The 15,668-nt window shown below is 38.7% G+C and overlaps 2 protein-coding genes across 7 annotated transcripts; one reads left to right on the top strand and one right to left on the bottom strand.

Annotated features, from left to right (window-relative positions):
- Positions 1 to 1,328: 1,328 nt before the first annotated feature.
- On the bottom strand, positions 1,329 to 2,907 carry LOC107188696 (ras-related protein Rap-2c). The gene is made up of 2 exons (XM_015577037.1): positions 2,298 to 2,907; positions 1,329 to 1,343 (listed from the first exon to the last, which is right to left on the bottom strand). The coding sequence occupies exon 1, from the start codon at positions 2,884 to 2,886 to the stop codon at positions 2,341 to 2,343; it is 546 nt and encodes a 181-aa protein (XP_015432523.1). The 5' UTR covers positions 2,887 to 2,907; the 3' UTR covers positions 1,329 to 1,343; positions 2,298 to 2,340.
- Positions 2,908 to 2,959: 52 nt separating this feature from the next.
- LOC107188695 (phospholipid scramblase 1-like) lies at positions 2,960 to 13,413 on the top strand. Of its 6 annotated transcripts, none has more exons than XM_015577031.1 (7): positions 2,960 to 3,782; positions 6,276 to 6,409; positions 11,337 to 11,435; positions 11,985 to 12,202; positions 12,815 to 12,970; positions 13,044 to 13,205; positions 13,290 to 13,413. In XM_015577031.1, the coding sequence occupies exons 2-7, from the start codon at positions 6,283 to 6,285 to the stop codon at positions 13,326 to 13,328; spliced, it is 801 nt and encodes a 266-aa protein (XP_015432517.1). In that variant the 5' UTR covers positions 2,960 to 3,782; positions 6,276 to 6,282; the 3' UTR covers positions 13,329 to 13,413. The 6 variants fall into 6 exon arrangements, with proteins under 6 accessions (XP_015432517.1, XP_015432522.1, XP_015432521.1 ...); XM_015577036.1 differs by lacking the exon at positions 2,960 to 3,782 and adding an exon at positions 4,383 to 4,401; XM_015577035.1 differs by lacking the exon at positions 2,960 to 3,782 and adding an exon at positions 5,891 to 5,910.
- The last annotated feature ends 2,255 nt before the right edge of the window (positions 13,414 to 15,668 follow it).

The following is a 15,668-nucleotide window of genomic DNA, read 5'->3' on the forward strand; positions in this document are numbered from 1 at the left end:
CGCTCTTCCCGCGAAACTAGTGTATCGTTGGACTCTCTTCTAACTACCAATGATAGAAATACTGTACATCAGTTCGTTTGAAACTTTTCAGTTCGACTTTGGGGTCCTTTTGATACAGCCTTGTGCCGGGAAGTGGTATCGCTCGCGTCCAATTCAGTGTGTCATAATCGATCCGAAAGAACGGGTAATCTAGACGAACGAGTAGATATTATACAATCTATAAATACATGTTTTCTCATTTTTGTTTCTTGCTTCCTCAGAAGTCAGGATTAATATCCGTCGTGGACTTGTTTTTTTTTTTTTTTTTTTTTTGAAAAGTGAAAAAAGAAAAGACAGTCGAGCGAGAACAACCCTTATTTTTTGTTGCTTAAGGTATGTCGTGCAGCAATCACACGGAAAATGAATGACTTCGACATGGGTGGCGTTAAATAATAATAATATCAAGCTAATGTAATGACTGTTACGGTATAAAAGCGGTGTTCAACATCGGATAATATGATTTTTGTTTTTTCCGTTTTTTTTCTTTTGATCACACGAGAAAAATTACACACGACCTACTGTTACTTTATAAGGGAGTTCCATTGCTTCTTTTTTCTTTTTCTCAACGTCCATCGGTTTAACGTTCGCGTCTAACGCAATGGCGATCGGGCTCGAAAAGAGATTCAAGGAGATCCAAAGGAAATTCCCGTTTCGTGCAAAGCAATGGATATATCGGACAATTACTACGAGTACCGCAAATAATGTTGTCTTTGCAGTTTGAAGGGATCAATGTATCAGTAAGCCTTTACGTAAAACAGGTGTTTGCAGCCTTGCTTCTCCTTGCTGGCTCGAAAATTCGCTATAAAACTTATTAGAATTGTACAAGGACTTCGTATTACTTTTCTGTTTACTATCGTACAATCTTTACCATACAAATTGTATTATTACGTTTATGATTGACGTTATGTACTAATATTTCACTGTAACATTACCGCAATCTCCTTTTCATTGGTGTTTAATCATTCCAGTTTGCTTACATCCAACATCATTCTCTCAATTAAAGCACCGGACATTGCGCTTCCAATTCTTAATCCAATCAATGAAACAAAAACAATATCCGGCGTGCAATGGAATCATATTGAAATTAGAATAGAATTCAATCCTTGGAATATAAAATACCATCCGTTTGGGATAGCTTTTAATACTCTGTGCTTCCCATAAGCGTTTGAGTGCCGCTCGGCGCAATCGTACTTCTGTTGTTTCATGTTGAAAAACGTCAGTTTCTTTGGAATAGCAATGTTTACAGTGGTAATTGCAGTCTCATAACTGATTGGGTGACAGTCAGCGTTCCTGCGGTTACGAATCTGTGAAAATGCTTATGTTTAACAATGTAAAACCATTATTTAAATGTTTCTATTGACAATACAATTGAACAAAACTGCCAATACCGTGGCGGCACTTTTTGGCGATCCGCGCGGCGTGGCACTCAAACGGTGAATAAAATGTATTTTTACTAATAGAACTGTACACTCAATATCGGAAACATTAACAACACACCATTTGAACCCTTTATACGACGTATCCTTTCCCGCAGCCTCTGACGTTTGAGCATAGATAATATATCGTTAATGGATATCATTGCACAATACACACACGTAAAACCGTCTGCCTTCCATCGAGATTTCCGACTATACATGGTAATAATAACATTTAATCAGTCATTAAAATTGTTTCCACTATGTCAAATGGCTGACCACCACAGTGATTCCTTCAATATCTGCAATGTAGTTTCGATGCTTTTGTTAGTTCGCATCTAACCTGCTAGCGATACAGGTCCTTGTGGATTGTAACAAACACACATTGAATGCTTCTTTTTAGATTGAGCAGAAAGCTAGACGTATCGAGTTTGGTTTTCGCTGTTAACAAGTAACAACTAACATAGGGCAGTTCTGTAGTCACCATCGGATGCAGTTTCCTGTCCTTTCCTAATCCCATATTCCTATCATTCCTTCTCCGTCAAGTATTGGTCCTTTGCTGATGTAGTTACCTCGTTCGTTGCCCACTTATCGTCTATCAGTATATATTACAATAATATTACATATAATACTATCCATGTATATTAAAATATTTAACAGCCAGCCCAACGGCAGGCTGTGATTTTTCCAATAGAAAAAGAACCAAGAGATGGCGTTAGTCTTTGACATAGTCGAATTCACAAAGATCCGGGGGTAACATTAGTCTTACAGATTGGCGAATTCACAGCACATGCCCAAACATGTCGAGCCCAAGAAAGAGAGCTACAAACATATATCCTTTACCTAGTGTGGCTCGGCTAGCCCGGTCCAGGATTTTGATTAATCATTAGAGGATAGTGCAACAGCAGTAACTTTTCTTTTCTTTCTCAGGGCTGAAGTTCATCTCGCGTACGATTTCGGCGAACACATCGTTGACGTTTGTGCGGTTCTTCGCGGATGCCTCGACGAATGGACAGCCCCAGACCTGTGCCAGAGCGTTACCCTCCGCCGTGTCCACTTCACGTTGATGCTCCAGATCGAGTTTGTTCGCGACAAGCAACACCGGTACACGTTCGGTGCCTTTCACACGGGTGATCAATTCCTTCATCGCTTTGATGTCCTGGAAGGTCTGATGATTCGTCAGACTGTAAACGACCACAAAGCCCTGACCGTTCTTTATATAAAGATCGCGCATACTCGCGAACTGTTCGGTACCGGCGGTGTCGAGGATCTCTAGCACGCACGGCGAGTTGTCCACCTCGATCTCCTTTCGGTAGAAATCTTCGATGGTCGGATCGTACTTCTCCATGAAACATCCCGAGACAAATTGCACGGTTAGTGCACTCTTGCCTACCCCGCCCGAACCGAGGACGACTACCTTGAACTCGCGCATCTCTTTGCCAGTTCGCCTCCGTCTCTTCCTCCTCCTTCTCCTCCTCAACGTGTCCAGGACCGAGAGGAAGGTTCTCTCTGCCTAGTATCCGACCGATTGCACAGAATTGTTATTTCTTGTCGGAACAGAAACACGGTCGGACGAACTGTGTGGCCGCTACTAACTCCGTCCTCGTATTCGCGAACCGAACGCGCTCGAACGGGAACAGCTCTTATTGCCGAACAAAGGCATCGATGGATGGTACTAGAGACGACAGGATCACGCGTTACGTTTCACCGCGATGATCGAAACCCAGACGTTCGTCAGTCCCGAACAAGAAGACATGACAGCACCGTATTCACACTCTCTGTCACACACGGCAGTCCCCTGGCGACGTTCGCCTGGCCTGCCTCCTTCTTCCTGTCTTTCCTCTGCCCCTCACTTCTTCTCTAGCTCTCTGACGTGCGTGACGCCATCTTATCGCGGTTTGGATTTTCTTCGAACCTCCTGGCACTCAGCATCGAGTACTGGTCTCTCTCTATCTTCGCTTCGGCCTTACTACCAGTTTATACGCCTGGCCAGTATACACGTTATATACATATCGGCGGCCCCGACACTTATCTCGACCGAGCCAAAATCCCCCGTCTGTACCCTAAGTCACGTTTCCAACATTTCCCGGCCCTTTAACTCATTTCGATACGAGCCTGCCATTGGTGAATACCGACCGAGACGAAATTCGTTGGACGAATAGTGGCGCCGCCCGAGGAGACTGACATCCGCTCTTTCTTTCTATAGAAAACCGTGCCCGAGGAAAATAGTAAGAGAGGAATCACGGAAACTCCCTTTACCGGATGCAAGTGTCATTCTCTTATCTTCCAGACAGCACTATCCACGACCTCGACGCTCCCAAGCGTTCAGTGAGTTTTATTAATATTACCAAACATTCCTTATAAATGCCGAGTAAATTGATGTTCTTTTTCGTCTATGCCAGTCTATGCTAGGACACGTGTCCCGATCATTGCCACAATGTTTTATTAATACCGATGATTTAAGATGATGGATCGCTTTATTATTATCATTATTATTAATTATTAATACGTATGTAATTATGCGTGTCGTTATTAGATTATCGCGGGAATGAAAATGTTGTTGCGGCATAAAAATAAATCGTACAAATGATTACTAAATTGTTTATTACAAAGTATGTTTCGTTAACGAATCTGCGTAGTAGTAGAGGTTTTCGTAAGAAAACAATTGAGTCATAGTGTATTGCACAAAACCAGCACGACTCATCCGTGTCGATTAAATGCAAACAAATTGCTCATTACATGAAGGTACCGCATAAAGCACCAATTCCGAAAATAGATCGGAAAAGAAAACTTAGGATAGATATGCGTAATAGGAAATTCGATTTTTAAGCACGCGCTGTGTATTTATTCTCCTATTGGGGCGTTCCTTATTCCCTCCGTTGAGTTGGGAAAAAAGAAGGGAAAAAAAGCATAGAAAAAAAGTGAAAAGTGTGGTCTGGTTGTGCACGTAAGTTCGATGTTTCATTTGAAAAGATTGTAATCGTGCTTTTCTAAAATACCGGAAGCACATATGCTACTGTATCTTCTTGCGGTTTAACATACGGACCGCCCGTTCCTTCTCCTGTGGTGTGCGTTGCGTAGAGATCTACGTGATTCCTGCACTCGCTGACGACCTTGTGGTATGCGAACGCAGACATATGTGAGACACGATGACATCATCCGATGAAAGTGTACATAACTGAACAATGCATCACTTTACATAGTATTTGGTGACGAACTGTCAGAATTAATCAATAAGAACCGAATCTGAACAATCTATCAGAAAGTCGTGCTTTTATTTCGAACAAACTATTCTGTCGAAAAATTCATTACAATACTTATAACCTCGTTGAAAACAAAATACAAACCATAATCACGTTTTGCCTAGACAGTTTAATTGTAGTCGGAAAATTTGTTAGAAATATTGTTTTTTTTTATGCTATAGAAAGGGTAAACGAACTGATTTACGATACAACGGTATTGAATCAGCTGCATATCATCGAGAACAACGCATCTGGCTCTTGAAATGCACGTGCATTTGTCGGCCGGCTTATCAACGATTTTCAGTGTCTCTAATTGGGACACTGCCGAATCTCCAATTGTATAATAAGCAGCACGTAATGATTTGCTTGACTCCTTGTCGTTCGTTCACCGTGAAAAAAGTAATCAGTGCGTGGTTGGCGAAATAAAAATCGCACGAACGAAATGTTATTGAGGTTGTTCACAATAAACGAGGAAACTGTCGATTAGGGTTCATGAAACCTAATTCAAGGCTATTAAAAAGTAGTGCATACAACGAGGTAGAATCTAGTTTAAGGTGTCATCCTACCTTTTTTTTTGTATCCCCAATAACTTTTCTACGTGAGCGATTTTTTACACGTACTTATATCGATCGACCGATTTTCTGTTTAGCTTGTAGCATTAATTTGTGAATCGCGTTTTATCTTAATGTTTACGAAATTTACGAAACGTACAAACCAGAAGTCAAGATTACCGATGACCTAAATAGAATCTCTAGATATAAAAGTATAATGATATTCAGGGTTGATATCTAACCATGACACGAATAGGAATGCTAAAAGCTTAAGGTATGCGTCATGTAACGGATTGTACTTTAATCATTGATTATAAGTTATAAAATGTTATACTTTCTGTTACGTTTAAATTAGGTAGCAGTTTCAGGTCAAGTTATCAATCATATACGTGTCAAGTGACAAAGGATTGTTATCAACAAAAAGACAGAGTTATCATGTACAGCTCGTATCCTCACGTAAAGTTACAACGACCTTTACGAGCGGACAATGACCTGACAATTTCAATAACATAAACAGTGTTACGATTAGAGTTTCGTCACCACGCGATCTTTTTCATAACTAATTGCTGCCGCTTACTACCCGGTAGATAAAGAAGTACCCTGCACAGAGACACTTACCGATTGTGAATTAACGTAAACATAACCTAAATACCAAAACAAAAAGTAAACAAAGTCTCGGAAAACTATTTACAGTGATTAACTTTTAGTTCATTTATTTATTATAATAGTCCATTACAGTGTGTTGTCCTATGTTCAAGTGTCTTTCTGTTATAGAATCGTAATGTTTTCGAAATACAGCTTCACATATTGACCGTAAAACTTTTATCGAAAATATATTTAAATCTGATCTCAAATGCGTTTACAAATAGTTAAATTCTTAGGTTTTCCGAGTAAAGGTCAATTGACACTTCTAATTGTAATGACAGTAACATAAAGTTTGCTTCTTCTGAAATTACCATTCACTTTAGGTAAGAAATGGCTACTCTGTAAAACATCTTACAGATACATTTTTTTTTTGTTCAATTTAGGTAAAAAATGAATACACCGTATCCTGCAACACAACCACCACCGCCGCCGTATTCGCCAATGCAACCGATTATAACGGCACCGCCGGCCGGTGGTTTCCCGATGCCACAAGACAGTTTACCGTTGTTACACCGAGGTAAAATATTTTGATTTTAATTCCACAGCGATCATTCCATACTAATAAAGATATATTCTATAAATATTAACCGCAAAAATAACAAACCACGCATCGATGTAAAAAGAAAGGCAAGTAATTTCACTTAAAAAAACACCTATCCGCTTGCAATATTCACGAAGATTCACCACGGTAATAATCAGTATGTATTTCGAATCTTCTATGAGTTCATCAATTGATTCAAAATCATGTTTAAGTGACGCTTATCGCTTATCACTTCGTATCAGATTCCGTCTAGATAATATATTTTTTTAAATACTGCGTCCGTGGTAATCAGTATCTACGTACAGAACGTTCGAAAAATCCCAATTGAATTGTTTAAATAATTTTGCCCAATGCCAAATGACTCGTATCTCGTGACATCGTAAACAATCATAACGGTTATTTAACGCAGCATTTCGTAACTTGACATTGCAATAGTTACCAACAGACAAGGATAAATACGATTGGATATTTTAAACTAACTGAAAAACTGAATATTATCTTGTTTATGGGCAATGTTGTTAAACCACAACTGATCTATCTTCGAGTCGACCATTCGGTCCCAAATCGTGGGACGATTAACTCGTTAAAGAATTCTGAAAATTCCGAAATGTCTTTGCACGGTTATCTCGACGAGTCGGAATTTATCAGTTGTATGGCATTGTCTGGGTCCGTAGTGCGACGAGAAGAGAGACCGTAAACGGGGCACGATATGCAGACGCTATTTGCCAAGTGACGATCAGTGAGTAGATAATAGTCGTCTTCGTTGATGGAAACGGTCACGTAGGACACAGGGGGATTTAAGTGCCATCCGTCCAGTTTCGTGTTCCCGTGGCTCATCTCACCCCCTTATCGGCAGTAAACACACTTGCGCCGTTCCGTGCGAACGGGGCCTGCGATCGAGGCCCTTGAAACGGTATTCCGTGTATTCCAGTTGTTGTAACGTAAATTAACGAATTCGTCGGAAGAATTCACGTGTATCGGGCCCGTCTACGCCGTGGACATTTATACCACGTGATCCGTTTTTGTGTCACCTGAAACGTGCTTACGAGAAGCTTATATATATATATCTGGAGCCAGACTGTATTAAGTCACAATTTTCAAACTTTAGAGGAGAGCGAATAAAAGGTGCGAAAACCTTGTAACTTTGGAATTGTTCGGTAAGAATTGAGCGAGAAACAATCGCTACTTTCGAACTGTTGAATGGATCTACGACAAGGTTCTATATGTAGAGGTGGTGAAATTTGTACTAAACCTCCCCAGATAGCACACGGCGTTTAATGACGTCTTGGAGACGGCTTAAAGGCGCCTTAGACCTAAATTACGTGCTATGTGGGTCTGTGTAATGGATTTTACACTGTTTTTAAAATATGAGCTTAATATCATTCTTGCCTATTTACCTATATTAAAAACCAGACGACTTAGAACGAAATAATTTTTACCATCGAAGAGTGAAGTATTTGATACGGGATACCCATGAAATGTGATTTTTTTAACAAATTGAACTTAATATACTCTGGCACTGGGGTTCATTTCGTTTTTCACGCGAAGCTTTCCATTTTTCTTATCACATCGAAATGTCTGCGGCACTTACGAAATAATTCGACCTAGAATTTTCATTGCTTCAATTGCGTACAAGTGGCGTACGTACACGAGGTAACCAATAACGCTCAACACTGATACCCTATGAATACCAGAGATATCTACCGTTTGTTATGGATGCAGAGGAAAAAAGATTCGTCTTTCGGGGTCAAAGTTGCCGCGTGAATTATTACAACTGCAATTGCCTCGATAAATGGGGGCCCCTCTGATATCGAATTCTCCTCTCTCAGCTCTATCGTTATCGTGTTCCTTTTATTTTCTGTTCTTCGCCTCTACAAAAATATGTCACGTTGAAGAATAGAGTCGGGGGTCTCGATGGCTGTGCCGCCAGTGAGCGTTAACGTTGCATCGATGAACCATTGAAATAATGTTTCTTGCGAATGTTTTTCGTATTAAACGGCGAACCAGAGGTAATAGATAGTATTACGACGCCAGTCGCATGGAAAATGTGATTCATCTCGGTTAATTAACGGTGTAACGAGGATTAAATAATATTCGGGCCAATTTGCGAAACGACACGACCAGCCGGACGTGCGTTGGCGGACCCACAATTTGCTACCGACGACGAATGGCTGGGATTGTTTTGTACGAAGTGCAACGTTTCACCACAGAACAGACCGTCGTTCCTACAACTATACCGTTTCGCACGCACACGCATACACACCGAAAAAGAAAAAATAAGATTTGCAAGATTTCACGTGAATATTTTAAAATAGCTGGAAAATTGAATATTATCTTTTCGGGCTCGTGTCGTTAAATAACAACTAATTTACCCTCTAGAGCAAACTCGGCTTCCGTTATGGGAAAAAAAGTGACGTAAGAAAAGGGCCTTCTACCATTTGATTTCGGAAGTTTCTGAAATTTATGCGAAATTAACATCCGATTTAATATTTATTTCATTGCTTGTATTAAATTTACCAAGTGTTAGGAGACCCTTCACCTGGAGGAAAATGTGAGGTAAGGGGCTACTACCATTTAGTTTGGAAAAACAGATTTGTCGAGACGCTTTGCGTACGGAACGAAGGGAAAATAGATGAGCATCGAACAGTTGGAAAAACTTTATCCACGGGAGGAACGTATTTATTGTTTTCTTTATCTACGAAGAGATAACGAGCCAGTCCAGGGAAGCAAATCGCTCCCAGGAAAAGTACACAAGTTTTATCGTTTCGCTGAGAAGTAGAAATTCGAGGATACAAATGATCGTTTAGTGTATCAAGTGCTGTCAATAGTACACCCAGTACGTGATTTCAGTGATACTAATGTGCTGAATAAGTTCACGGAACCTTTATGCAGACGCTGGAACAGTTACAAAAAAAAATTTTTTTTTAAATCACCAACCACAATTGATGTACCGTTTTCTTATTTTTTTTTTTTTTTTTTTTTTTTTTTTTTTTTTTTTTTTTTTTTTTTTTTTTTTTTTTTTTTTTTTTTTTTTTTTTTTTTTTTTTTTTTTTTTTTTTTTTTTTTTTTTTTTTTTTTTTTTTTTATCTTGCAACAATCGAAGCTATGTTTCGTTAAAACAAGAGTAGCCTCAGATGATTCGGAGTGAAAATCATGTTCGTTCGGCGGTTCTGTTAATTAACACTAGAACTACCGACGATAAACGCATATTTGCATCGATCATAACATTTGAATCGTCGTTGTAAGAGTGTATTGACAAGTCTTTTTGACTTGCTTGGTAGTTCTAGTGTTAACAATGAAGGTTCGCGAGTGAATTTATTCCGTTCAGAAGAGAAATATGGAATCAGAGTATTTCGAGACCTCGTGGAAAGTAAAAGTGCAACAAATTCGACGTCGGCTGCGCACTTTGTTCCGGGACACGTTGAACAGATACCGATCAAAGAGGAAGGGCTACACCAGATTCCTCACGGAGGAGGAGAAGAGGTGACTCGATTGGAAATACTTTAAAGAGAAACACTATTCGCCGACTCGTTAATTTAACTGTGTTTCAAGAGGTGTATTTTGTGAATGTTTTTTTTTTTTTTTTTTTTTTTTTTTAAAAAATATTTCAAACCTTTGCAGGTTTATTTAGCTACACGATTACAAACAAGGCAAAATTTGCAAATACTGTTGGTAAAAAAAGTATTCGGATGCCCGTTCGAAACAGAACAACTTTGTTAAAATTGGTCCAAGTGGCTTGAGTTCTTTTGTGAAGGTTAGGAACGTTAGTTTCCTAAATGACGTGTAAAAGAAGAAATATTGAAAAAGTTGCAATTGATCGGAGTTGCGAAGAAAATAGTAAAGGTTGCTTTTTACAATTTTTTTTATTCGAGACTGTAATGGAAATTTAATAAATGCATTTCGACGATTTGTGTTAGTTATATTACATGTTGGAAATTTCACGAAAATACGTCAACGTTGCTATGAGATAAAAACGATTAAAAATGTTGGAAGTCACAGTTTCTCGCAACCTTCGACCTGCAACTGTAGTAAATCTAACAATTCTTACATATTTTGATGCCTGTCGCTCGGTTCTTTATCAACCGATTTCAATGAAAGTTTTCAGTATGTATATAACTAACGTAAATCTTCCATATGTATTTATTAAATTTGCATTATAGCCTCAAAATAAAAAAAGATATAAAAAGCTAATATTTTCTTCGCGATTTCGACTAATTGTAACTTTCAATTTTTCTTTTACACATCATTTGATAAACTAATGTCCCTAACTTCGCAAAAGAACTCAAGTCATTTGTACCAATTTAAAAAAAAAGTTGATCTCTTTTAAAGGATGTTCGAAAACTTTAGTTGACCGCTGTATACAGGGTGTTAATTTTAACTCAAGCACCTAAATTATTTCCGGTACTATTGAAAATAAGAAAAAATGACTAAATAGGATGTACATGATTTTAAGGCGTGTATCTGATGGTGATAAAAAAATCCTATGAAGTTCGTTTTAACGGTTCTTTCAAGGTCATATTTTTTTGCATATTAATTGTTAAAATGAGTTCAACGACTTACACGCCATGGCCTTGAAGACGAAGAAATCAGCTTCAGTTTAAAGAATGTAGAAGTAAATAAACGTAATAAGAAGTAAAAAACATTTTATCACCATCAGATGTACGCCTTAAAACAAGAGATGGGCACAGTATTATTTGAATAATACGTAGTGAGAAGCAGCAGTATCTAAAATCGTCATCCTGACCTTTAAACAGTTCATGAGATTAATTCATTTTCTTTTTACTTCAAATAATAGCGGAAATAATTTCTGTGCTCAAGTTAAAATTAACACCCTGTATGACAGAAATTTTGTGAATGTGATGTACACGGTGTTGTTATTCGAATTCGTTGATTTTCATTTCAGGTGGCTGGTTACCGCCGAGTACGACTTGTCCACCCGGCTTGGAATACCTTATGGCCCTTGACCATCTTTTCGTCCAGCAGAAAATCGAACTAATCGAAGGTTAGTAGTACACTCGAGCTGAGGGTCGCCTAACGATCTTTCCTTAAGCACAAAACATTATTTATCATTTTCTAATTTCTCTAATCTTCGTGTCGTTTGTTTTAAACTGAATTGTAAACGGACCGTGAAAGGGTCGTTAGAGCACAGTCGGCGATATCCATTAACGCTAAAATGCGTAATTCGAAATGGCTCGGTGAGTAATCCACTCTGTTGTCGGCCGAAAAAGATCTCGGCTCCTGATTCTGGTCTAGCAAAACTTACACGGGAAGTCACGGAAGTGTCCCCCTCCGATTTTAATGAAACTTCGTATGTCTGTTAAGCAGTAAAAAAATAAGGGATACGTATTTTTTTTTATCGGCTGACACGCGACTTTAAGGGGTGAAACCACCCCTCGAAGTTTCAACCCGAAAGTACTATCTCGAAAACCAGAGCAGATACATGAAAACTTCTAATGGACGAGAATTGCGGTTTTTTATGTAGAATAATATTGTACTAATAAATTGTCGATAATATAATTTGTTTGTAACAAAAAAATTTCGGTTTATACAGCGTTCATCGGATTTGAGACGAAAAACAAGTACAGCGTGGTGAACATCCGAGGGGAGCCGGTCTTTTACGTCGCCGAACAATCCGGAATATGCTCTCGTTTGTGTTTCGGCTCGCATCGCAGCTGTGAGTTCCAAGTGATCGACTCTGGCAGAAGGGAAATCCTTCGAATGGTTCGACCCTGCAGGTGCGAAAGCTGCTGCTGTCCTTGCTGTTTGCAGGTAATTTTACCTTCTTCGGCGCTAAAGAAAGAACGACTCGCAATTGGCGCGACCTTGACGTGACAGACCACCGGAAATAATATTTACTTGCAACGTCCACTGAATTTATTGCTTTAATTACGGCCACGTTAATCATTGATCTTTATCGTGCAACGATCAGCTTGAAATTTAAAGGATTCCGTAAGATTACGAATATGTGGTTGAAAATTACCGATGTACCCAGATAGCACATGACGCCTTGAAGACGGCTTAAAGACGCCTTAGAAAAGACAAGATCAACCATGTATAATATGGATGAACTCTTGGATACCACATTTATAAACAAGGGATATATCTTTCGACAATGTTTCAGTGTTTACATAAGTGGAACCCTACTAGAGTATGGGAAGCATCAGCATATCGTTTTTGTACGTAAAGATATGCTTTTTGAAGAATAACTCCTCCAAAGGTCATTTGGAGGTTAACATATTATACATGGTAGAATTTGTCCTCTCATTAGATATGATGTTACACTAATCAAAACACGTTATTCCATTTAAAAAAAGAACCGACTATGACCTTGAAATATCGGAAATTTTTTTTCTTCTAATTATCTATCGATTTAATTTTTAGGAGCTAGAGGTGTATTCTGGGGATACATTGCTTGGCTCAGTGGCCCAAGACTGGAGTCTCTGGCGAACTTCATTTTCCATTCGCAACGCATCCGGAGAAACTGTGTTAATTATAAAAGGACCGTGGTTTCGGTTTTGCATAGACGTATCATTCAAGGTATTGAATTGTCAAATAACGCTGATTATACAGTTTCATTGACGTTGTCGTTTCTTCGTGTTTTACGTTATAGGTCAAATCAGTGGACGGCCAACACAGAGTCGGGGTTATTAAAAAAGAGTGGGCCGGATTCGGTAGAGAAATTTTCACGACTGCTGACAATTTTGGTATATCTTTCCCGGTGGACTTGGATGTTAAAATCAAAGCTGTTCTGCTCGGTGCCTGCCTATTAATCGTGAGCCCTATTCTACTATCATCGACAGTGAATTTATTGTTGTGCATTGAATATTAATGAAAACCGATTTCTTTCGTATTTCAGGACTTCATGTACTTCGAACGAAATCCCAGGGATATTTAATAGAATCCTATGGATTGTACCATTTAAACTGTTTGCTATTAATGTGTATATAATGTGAATGCAAAATGGCGTCACGTTTCTTTACTCGCTATTCGTGCTTGATGTCTGCCATTTCGTAATTTTGAAAGATCATGAGATATTTTTGTATGTTTACATATAATTTACAACGTTCCCCGGTGTAGAACAGTTAAAGTTGCATCGAGATGTTACTAATTCGGTTAATTATTAACTGAAAGGAATTATATTTGAGTCTACAGTATACTAAAGTCCAGGAGGTTGTTTATAAATGTAAACATTATTGATTGTAATTTGATATTTTTTGTATTTGAATTAGTGGCCTAATGTTGTCCAATAGATATATCTCCTTCCAATTTGATCTTCTCGAGGCGAGTTACGAGTCTCTTAAATACGGATCTCGTATTTAAGAGAATCGTGCGCACAAGTTTTACTTTGCTAATAGTCTGTTTAAAGACTGAAGTGCATCAAATGTCGTAAACATGAAATTCAATATTTGTAAGCATTGCTTTGTGTTGTAATTAACATAATTTGTATGTTAGTTATTGTAAGCGTGTCCTGGAAATCGATCTTATAGTCACTAGTTGTTTACACTCATTTTATATTTACAGACTGTATATACTCAATTTCTTATATTTTTGGGTATTTTATAAAAAGTATAAATAACTAAAAACAAAATCCCTTCATTTTTCCATGTTGTCCAATTGAATATTATATCGACGGTCCTTTAGCCACGAAATAGATATGTGTAATAATTATTGGAGAAGAAAAAGTAATCAGTAGTACTCTGCAAACGCAGTCAAAATTGATCAAAATACACAAATAGTGAAAGTTCGAATAATGTTTGTTGTTCTGTCCATCAGATACCATAAAAATAGTGACAAAAATCAATTGATGTCGAAAACCATATAATGCTGGGATCAGCTCTAAGGGCGATCACAGCTAGGGATGAATCGATACAAGTAAATACGAGTCACTGATCTGTATATACAGATAATACATACGTACTGTGCATACGTCAGAGCCACCGTGGTGTGTGTATGTGTGTGTGTGTGAGTGGGGCCATAGAACCCCCGGTGGAGGCGCCAGAGACCCCGTGTGATGAGACGTGGTGTCACAGAACCCCTGGAGGAGGCGCCAGAGACCCCGTGTGTGTGAGAAAGTGGGGTCATAGTACCCCCGGAGCATGCGTAAGAGTTTTGAAACGTGATCCTTTATCGCTGTAGTTCGTAAAGGATCACGTTTCAAACGTATACTGACGCAAGCCATTTCACTACCGTCCATTGTCCCGTAATCCACATGTAGTAACAATTGATTGAATCCGGCAGAGGATTACTGCAAATTATTACACACGTCCATCGTATGCCACCGGTAATCAAAATTTCGGCGACAAACTTATGAAACCTTTATGAAGCTTTGAAGACGGTATTCGTCTTGACAAAGCATTCGACGTGTAGCTTAAAGAACGTCCATTAATCCACTGTCATTGGCAATAACAATAAACGACCAGAAAACTGTTAAAATCGCATTTATTTGCAACGGTTGACACTGTATCTCGTCAAGTGTACACCGTTTAGTTTACTTTCGCCAGCTCTTACACCGTTATACGGATAGCTTTTGTTTAGATAAAGCACTCAATTTGTAGCTGAAAGTACGTAGATTAATCCGTTGTTATTGATAATAACAATAAATGACCAGAACACTGTTAAAATCGCCTTTTATCGTGGAGTACCACTTTTTTTTTACCGGTGGCGCCACCCGTGGCAATTCGCTCAAACTGCTAGCCAAATCATACCGACAGGTGAGTGAAAATTCCTAATGCTAGAAAAAAGCGAATATCTCAGTAATTCAGCGTTCAAAATGAACGTTATTAGTCTCAAATTGTTCCTGAGGGCTTAACGCATCGATTCAATACTGTAGAACCCTCGAATTAGTAAAATTATTTATGCCTGTATTAACGTTGACCCTCATGGAGAGGCAACCCCGAGTGCACGGATTTCTATCGCATTTACACAGATAAACGGGCATCATTCTTCTTCGTCTTGCAATAGATACAACGATAAAGAACGTAGATTAATACTCTCCAACGGCTGCGTACCAGAAATTACAAGAACATTGTTAAAATCACATTTATATGCAACGGTTGACACTGAATTTCGCCATGCGTACACCGTTCAGTTCACTTTGAATAGCTCTTCCAACGTTATATGGACAGGTTACGTCTTGATCAAGCATTCAGTTTCAAGCTTAAAGAACGTAGATTAATCCCCTGTCATTGAAAATATCAATAAACGACCAGAACACTGTTAAAATCGCATTTAATCG

Source organism: Dufourea novaeangliae, unplaced genomic scaffold (genome assembly GCF_001272555.1).
Source record: "Dufourea novaeangliae isolate 0120121106 unplaced genomic scaffold, ASM127255v1 scaffold139, whole genome shotgun sequence".
NCBI classification, from domain to species: Eukaryota; Metazoa; Arthropoda; class Insecta; order Hymenoptera; family Halictidae; genus Dufourea; species Dufourea novaeangliae.

What these genes read in the sequence shown, in the direction of transcription:
- LOC107188696 (XM_015577037.1), bottom strand. Translation starts at nt 2,886, where the DNA reads ATGCGCGAGTTCAAGGTAGTCGTCCTCGGTTCGGGCGGGGTAGGCAAG.
- LOC107188695 (XM_015577031.1), top strand. Translation starts at nt 6,283, where the DNA reads ATGAATACACCGTATCCTGCAACACAACCACCACCGCCGCCGTATTCG. An exon ending in GAAAATCGAACTAATCGAAG is followed by an intron (nt 11,436 to 11,984) that starts GTTAGTAGTACA and finishes CGGTTTATACAG; the next exon opens with CGTTCATCGGATTTGAGACG. An exon ending in TCGGTGCCTGCCTATTAATC is followed by an intron (nt 13,206 to 13,289) that starts GTGAGCCCTATT and finishes TTCGTATTTCAG; the next exon opens with GACTTCATGTACTTCGAACG.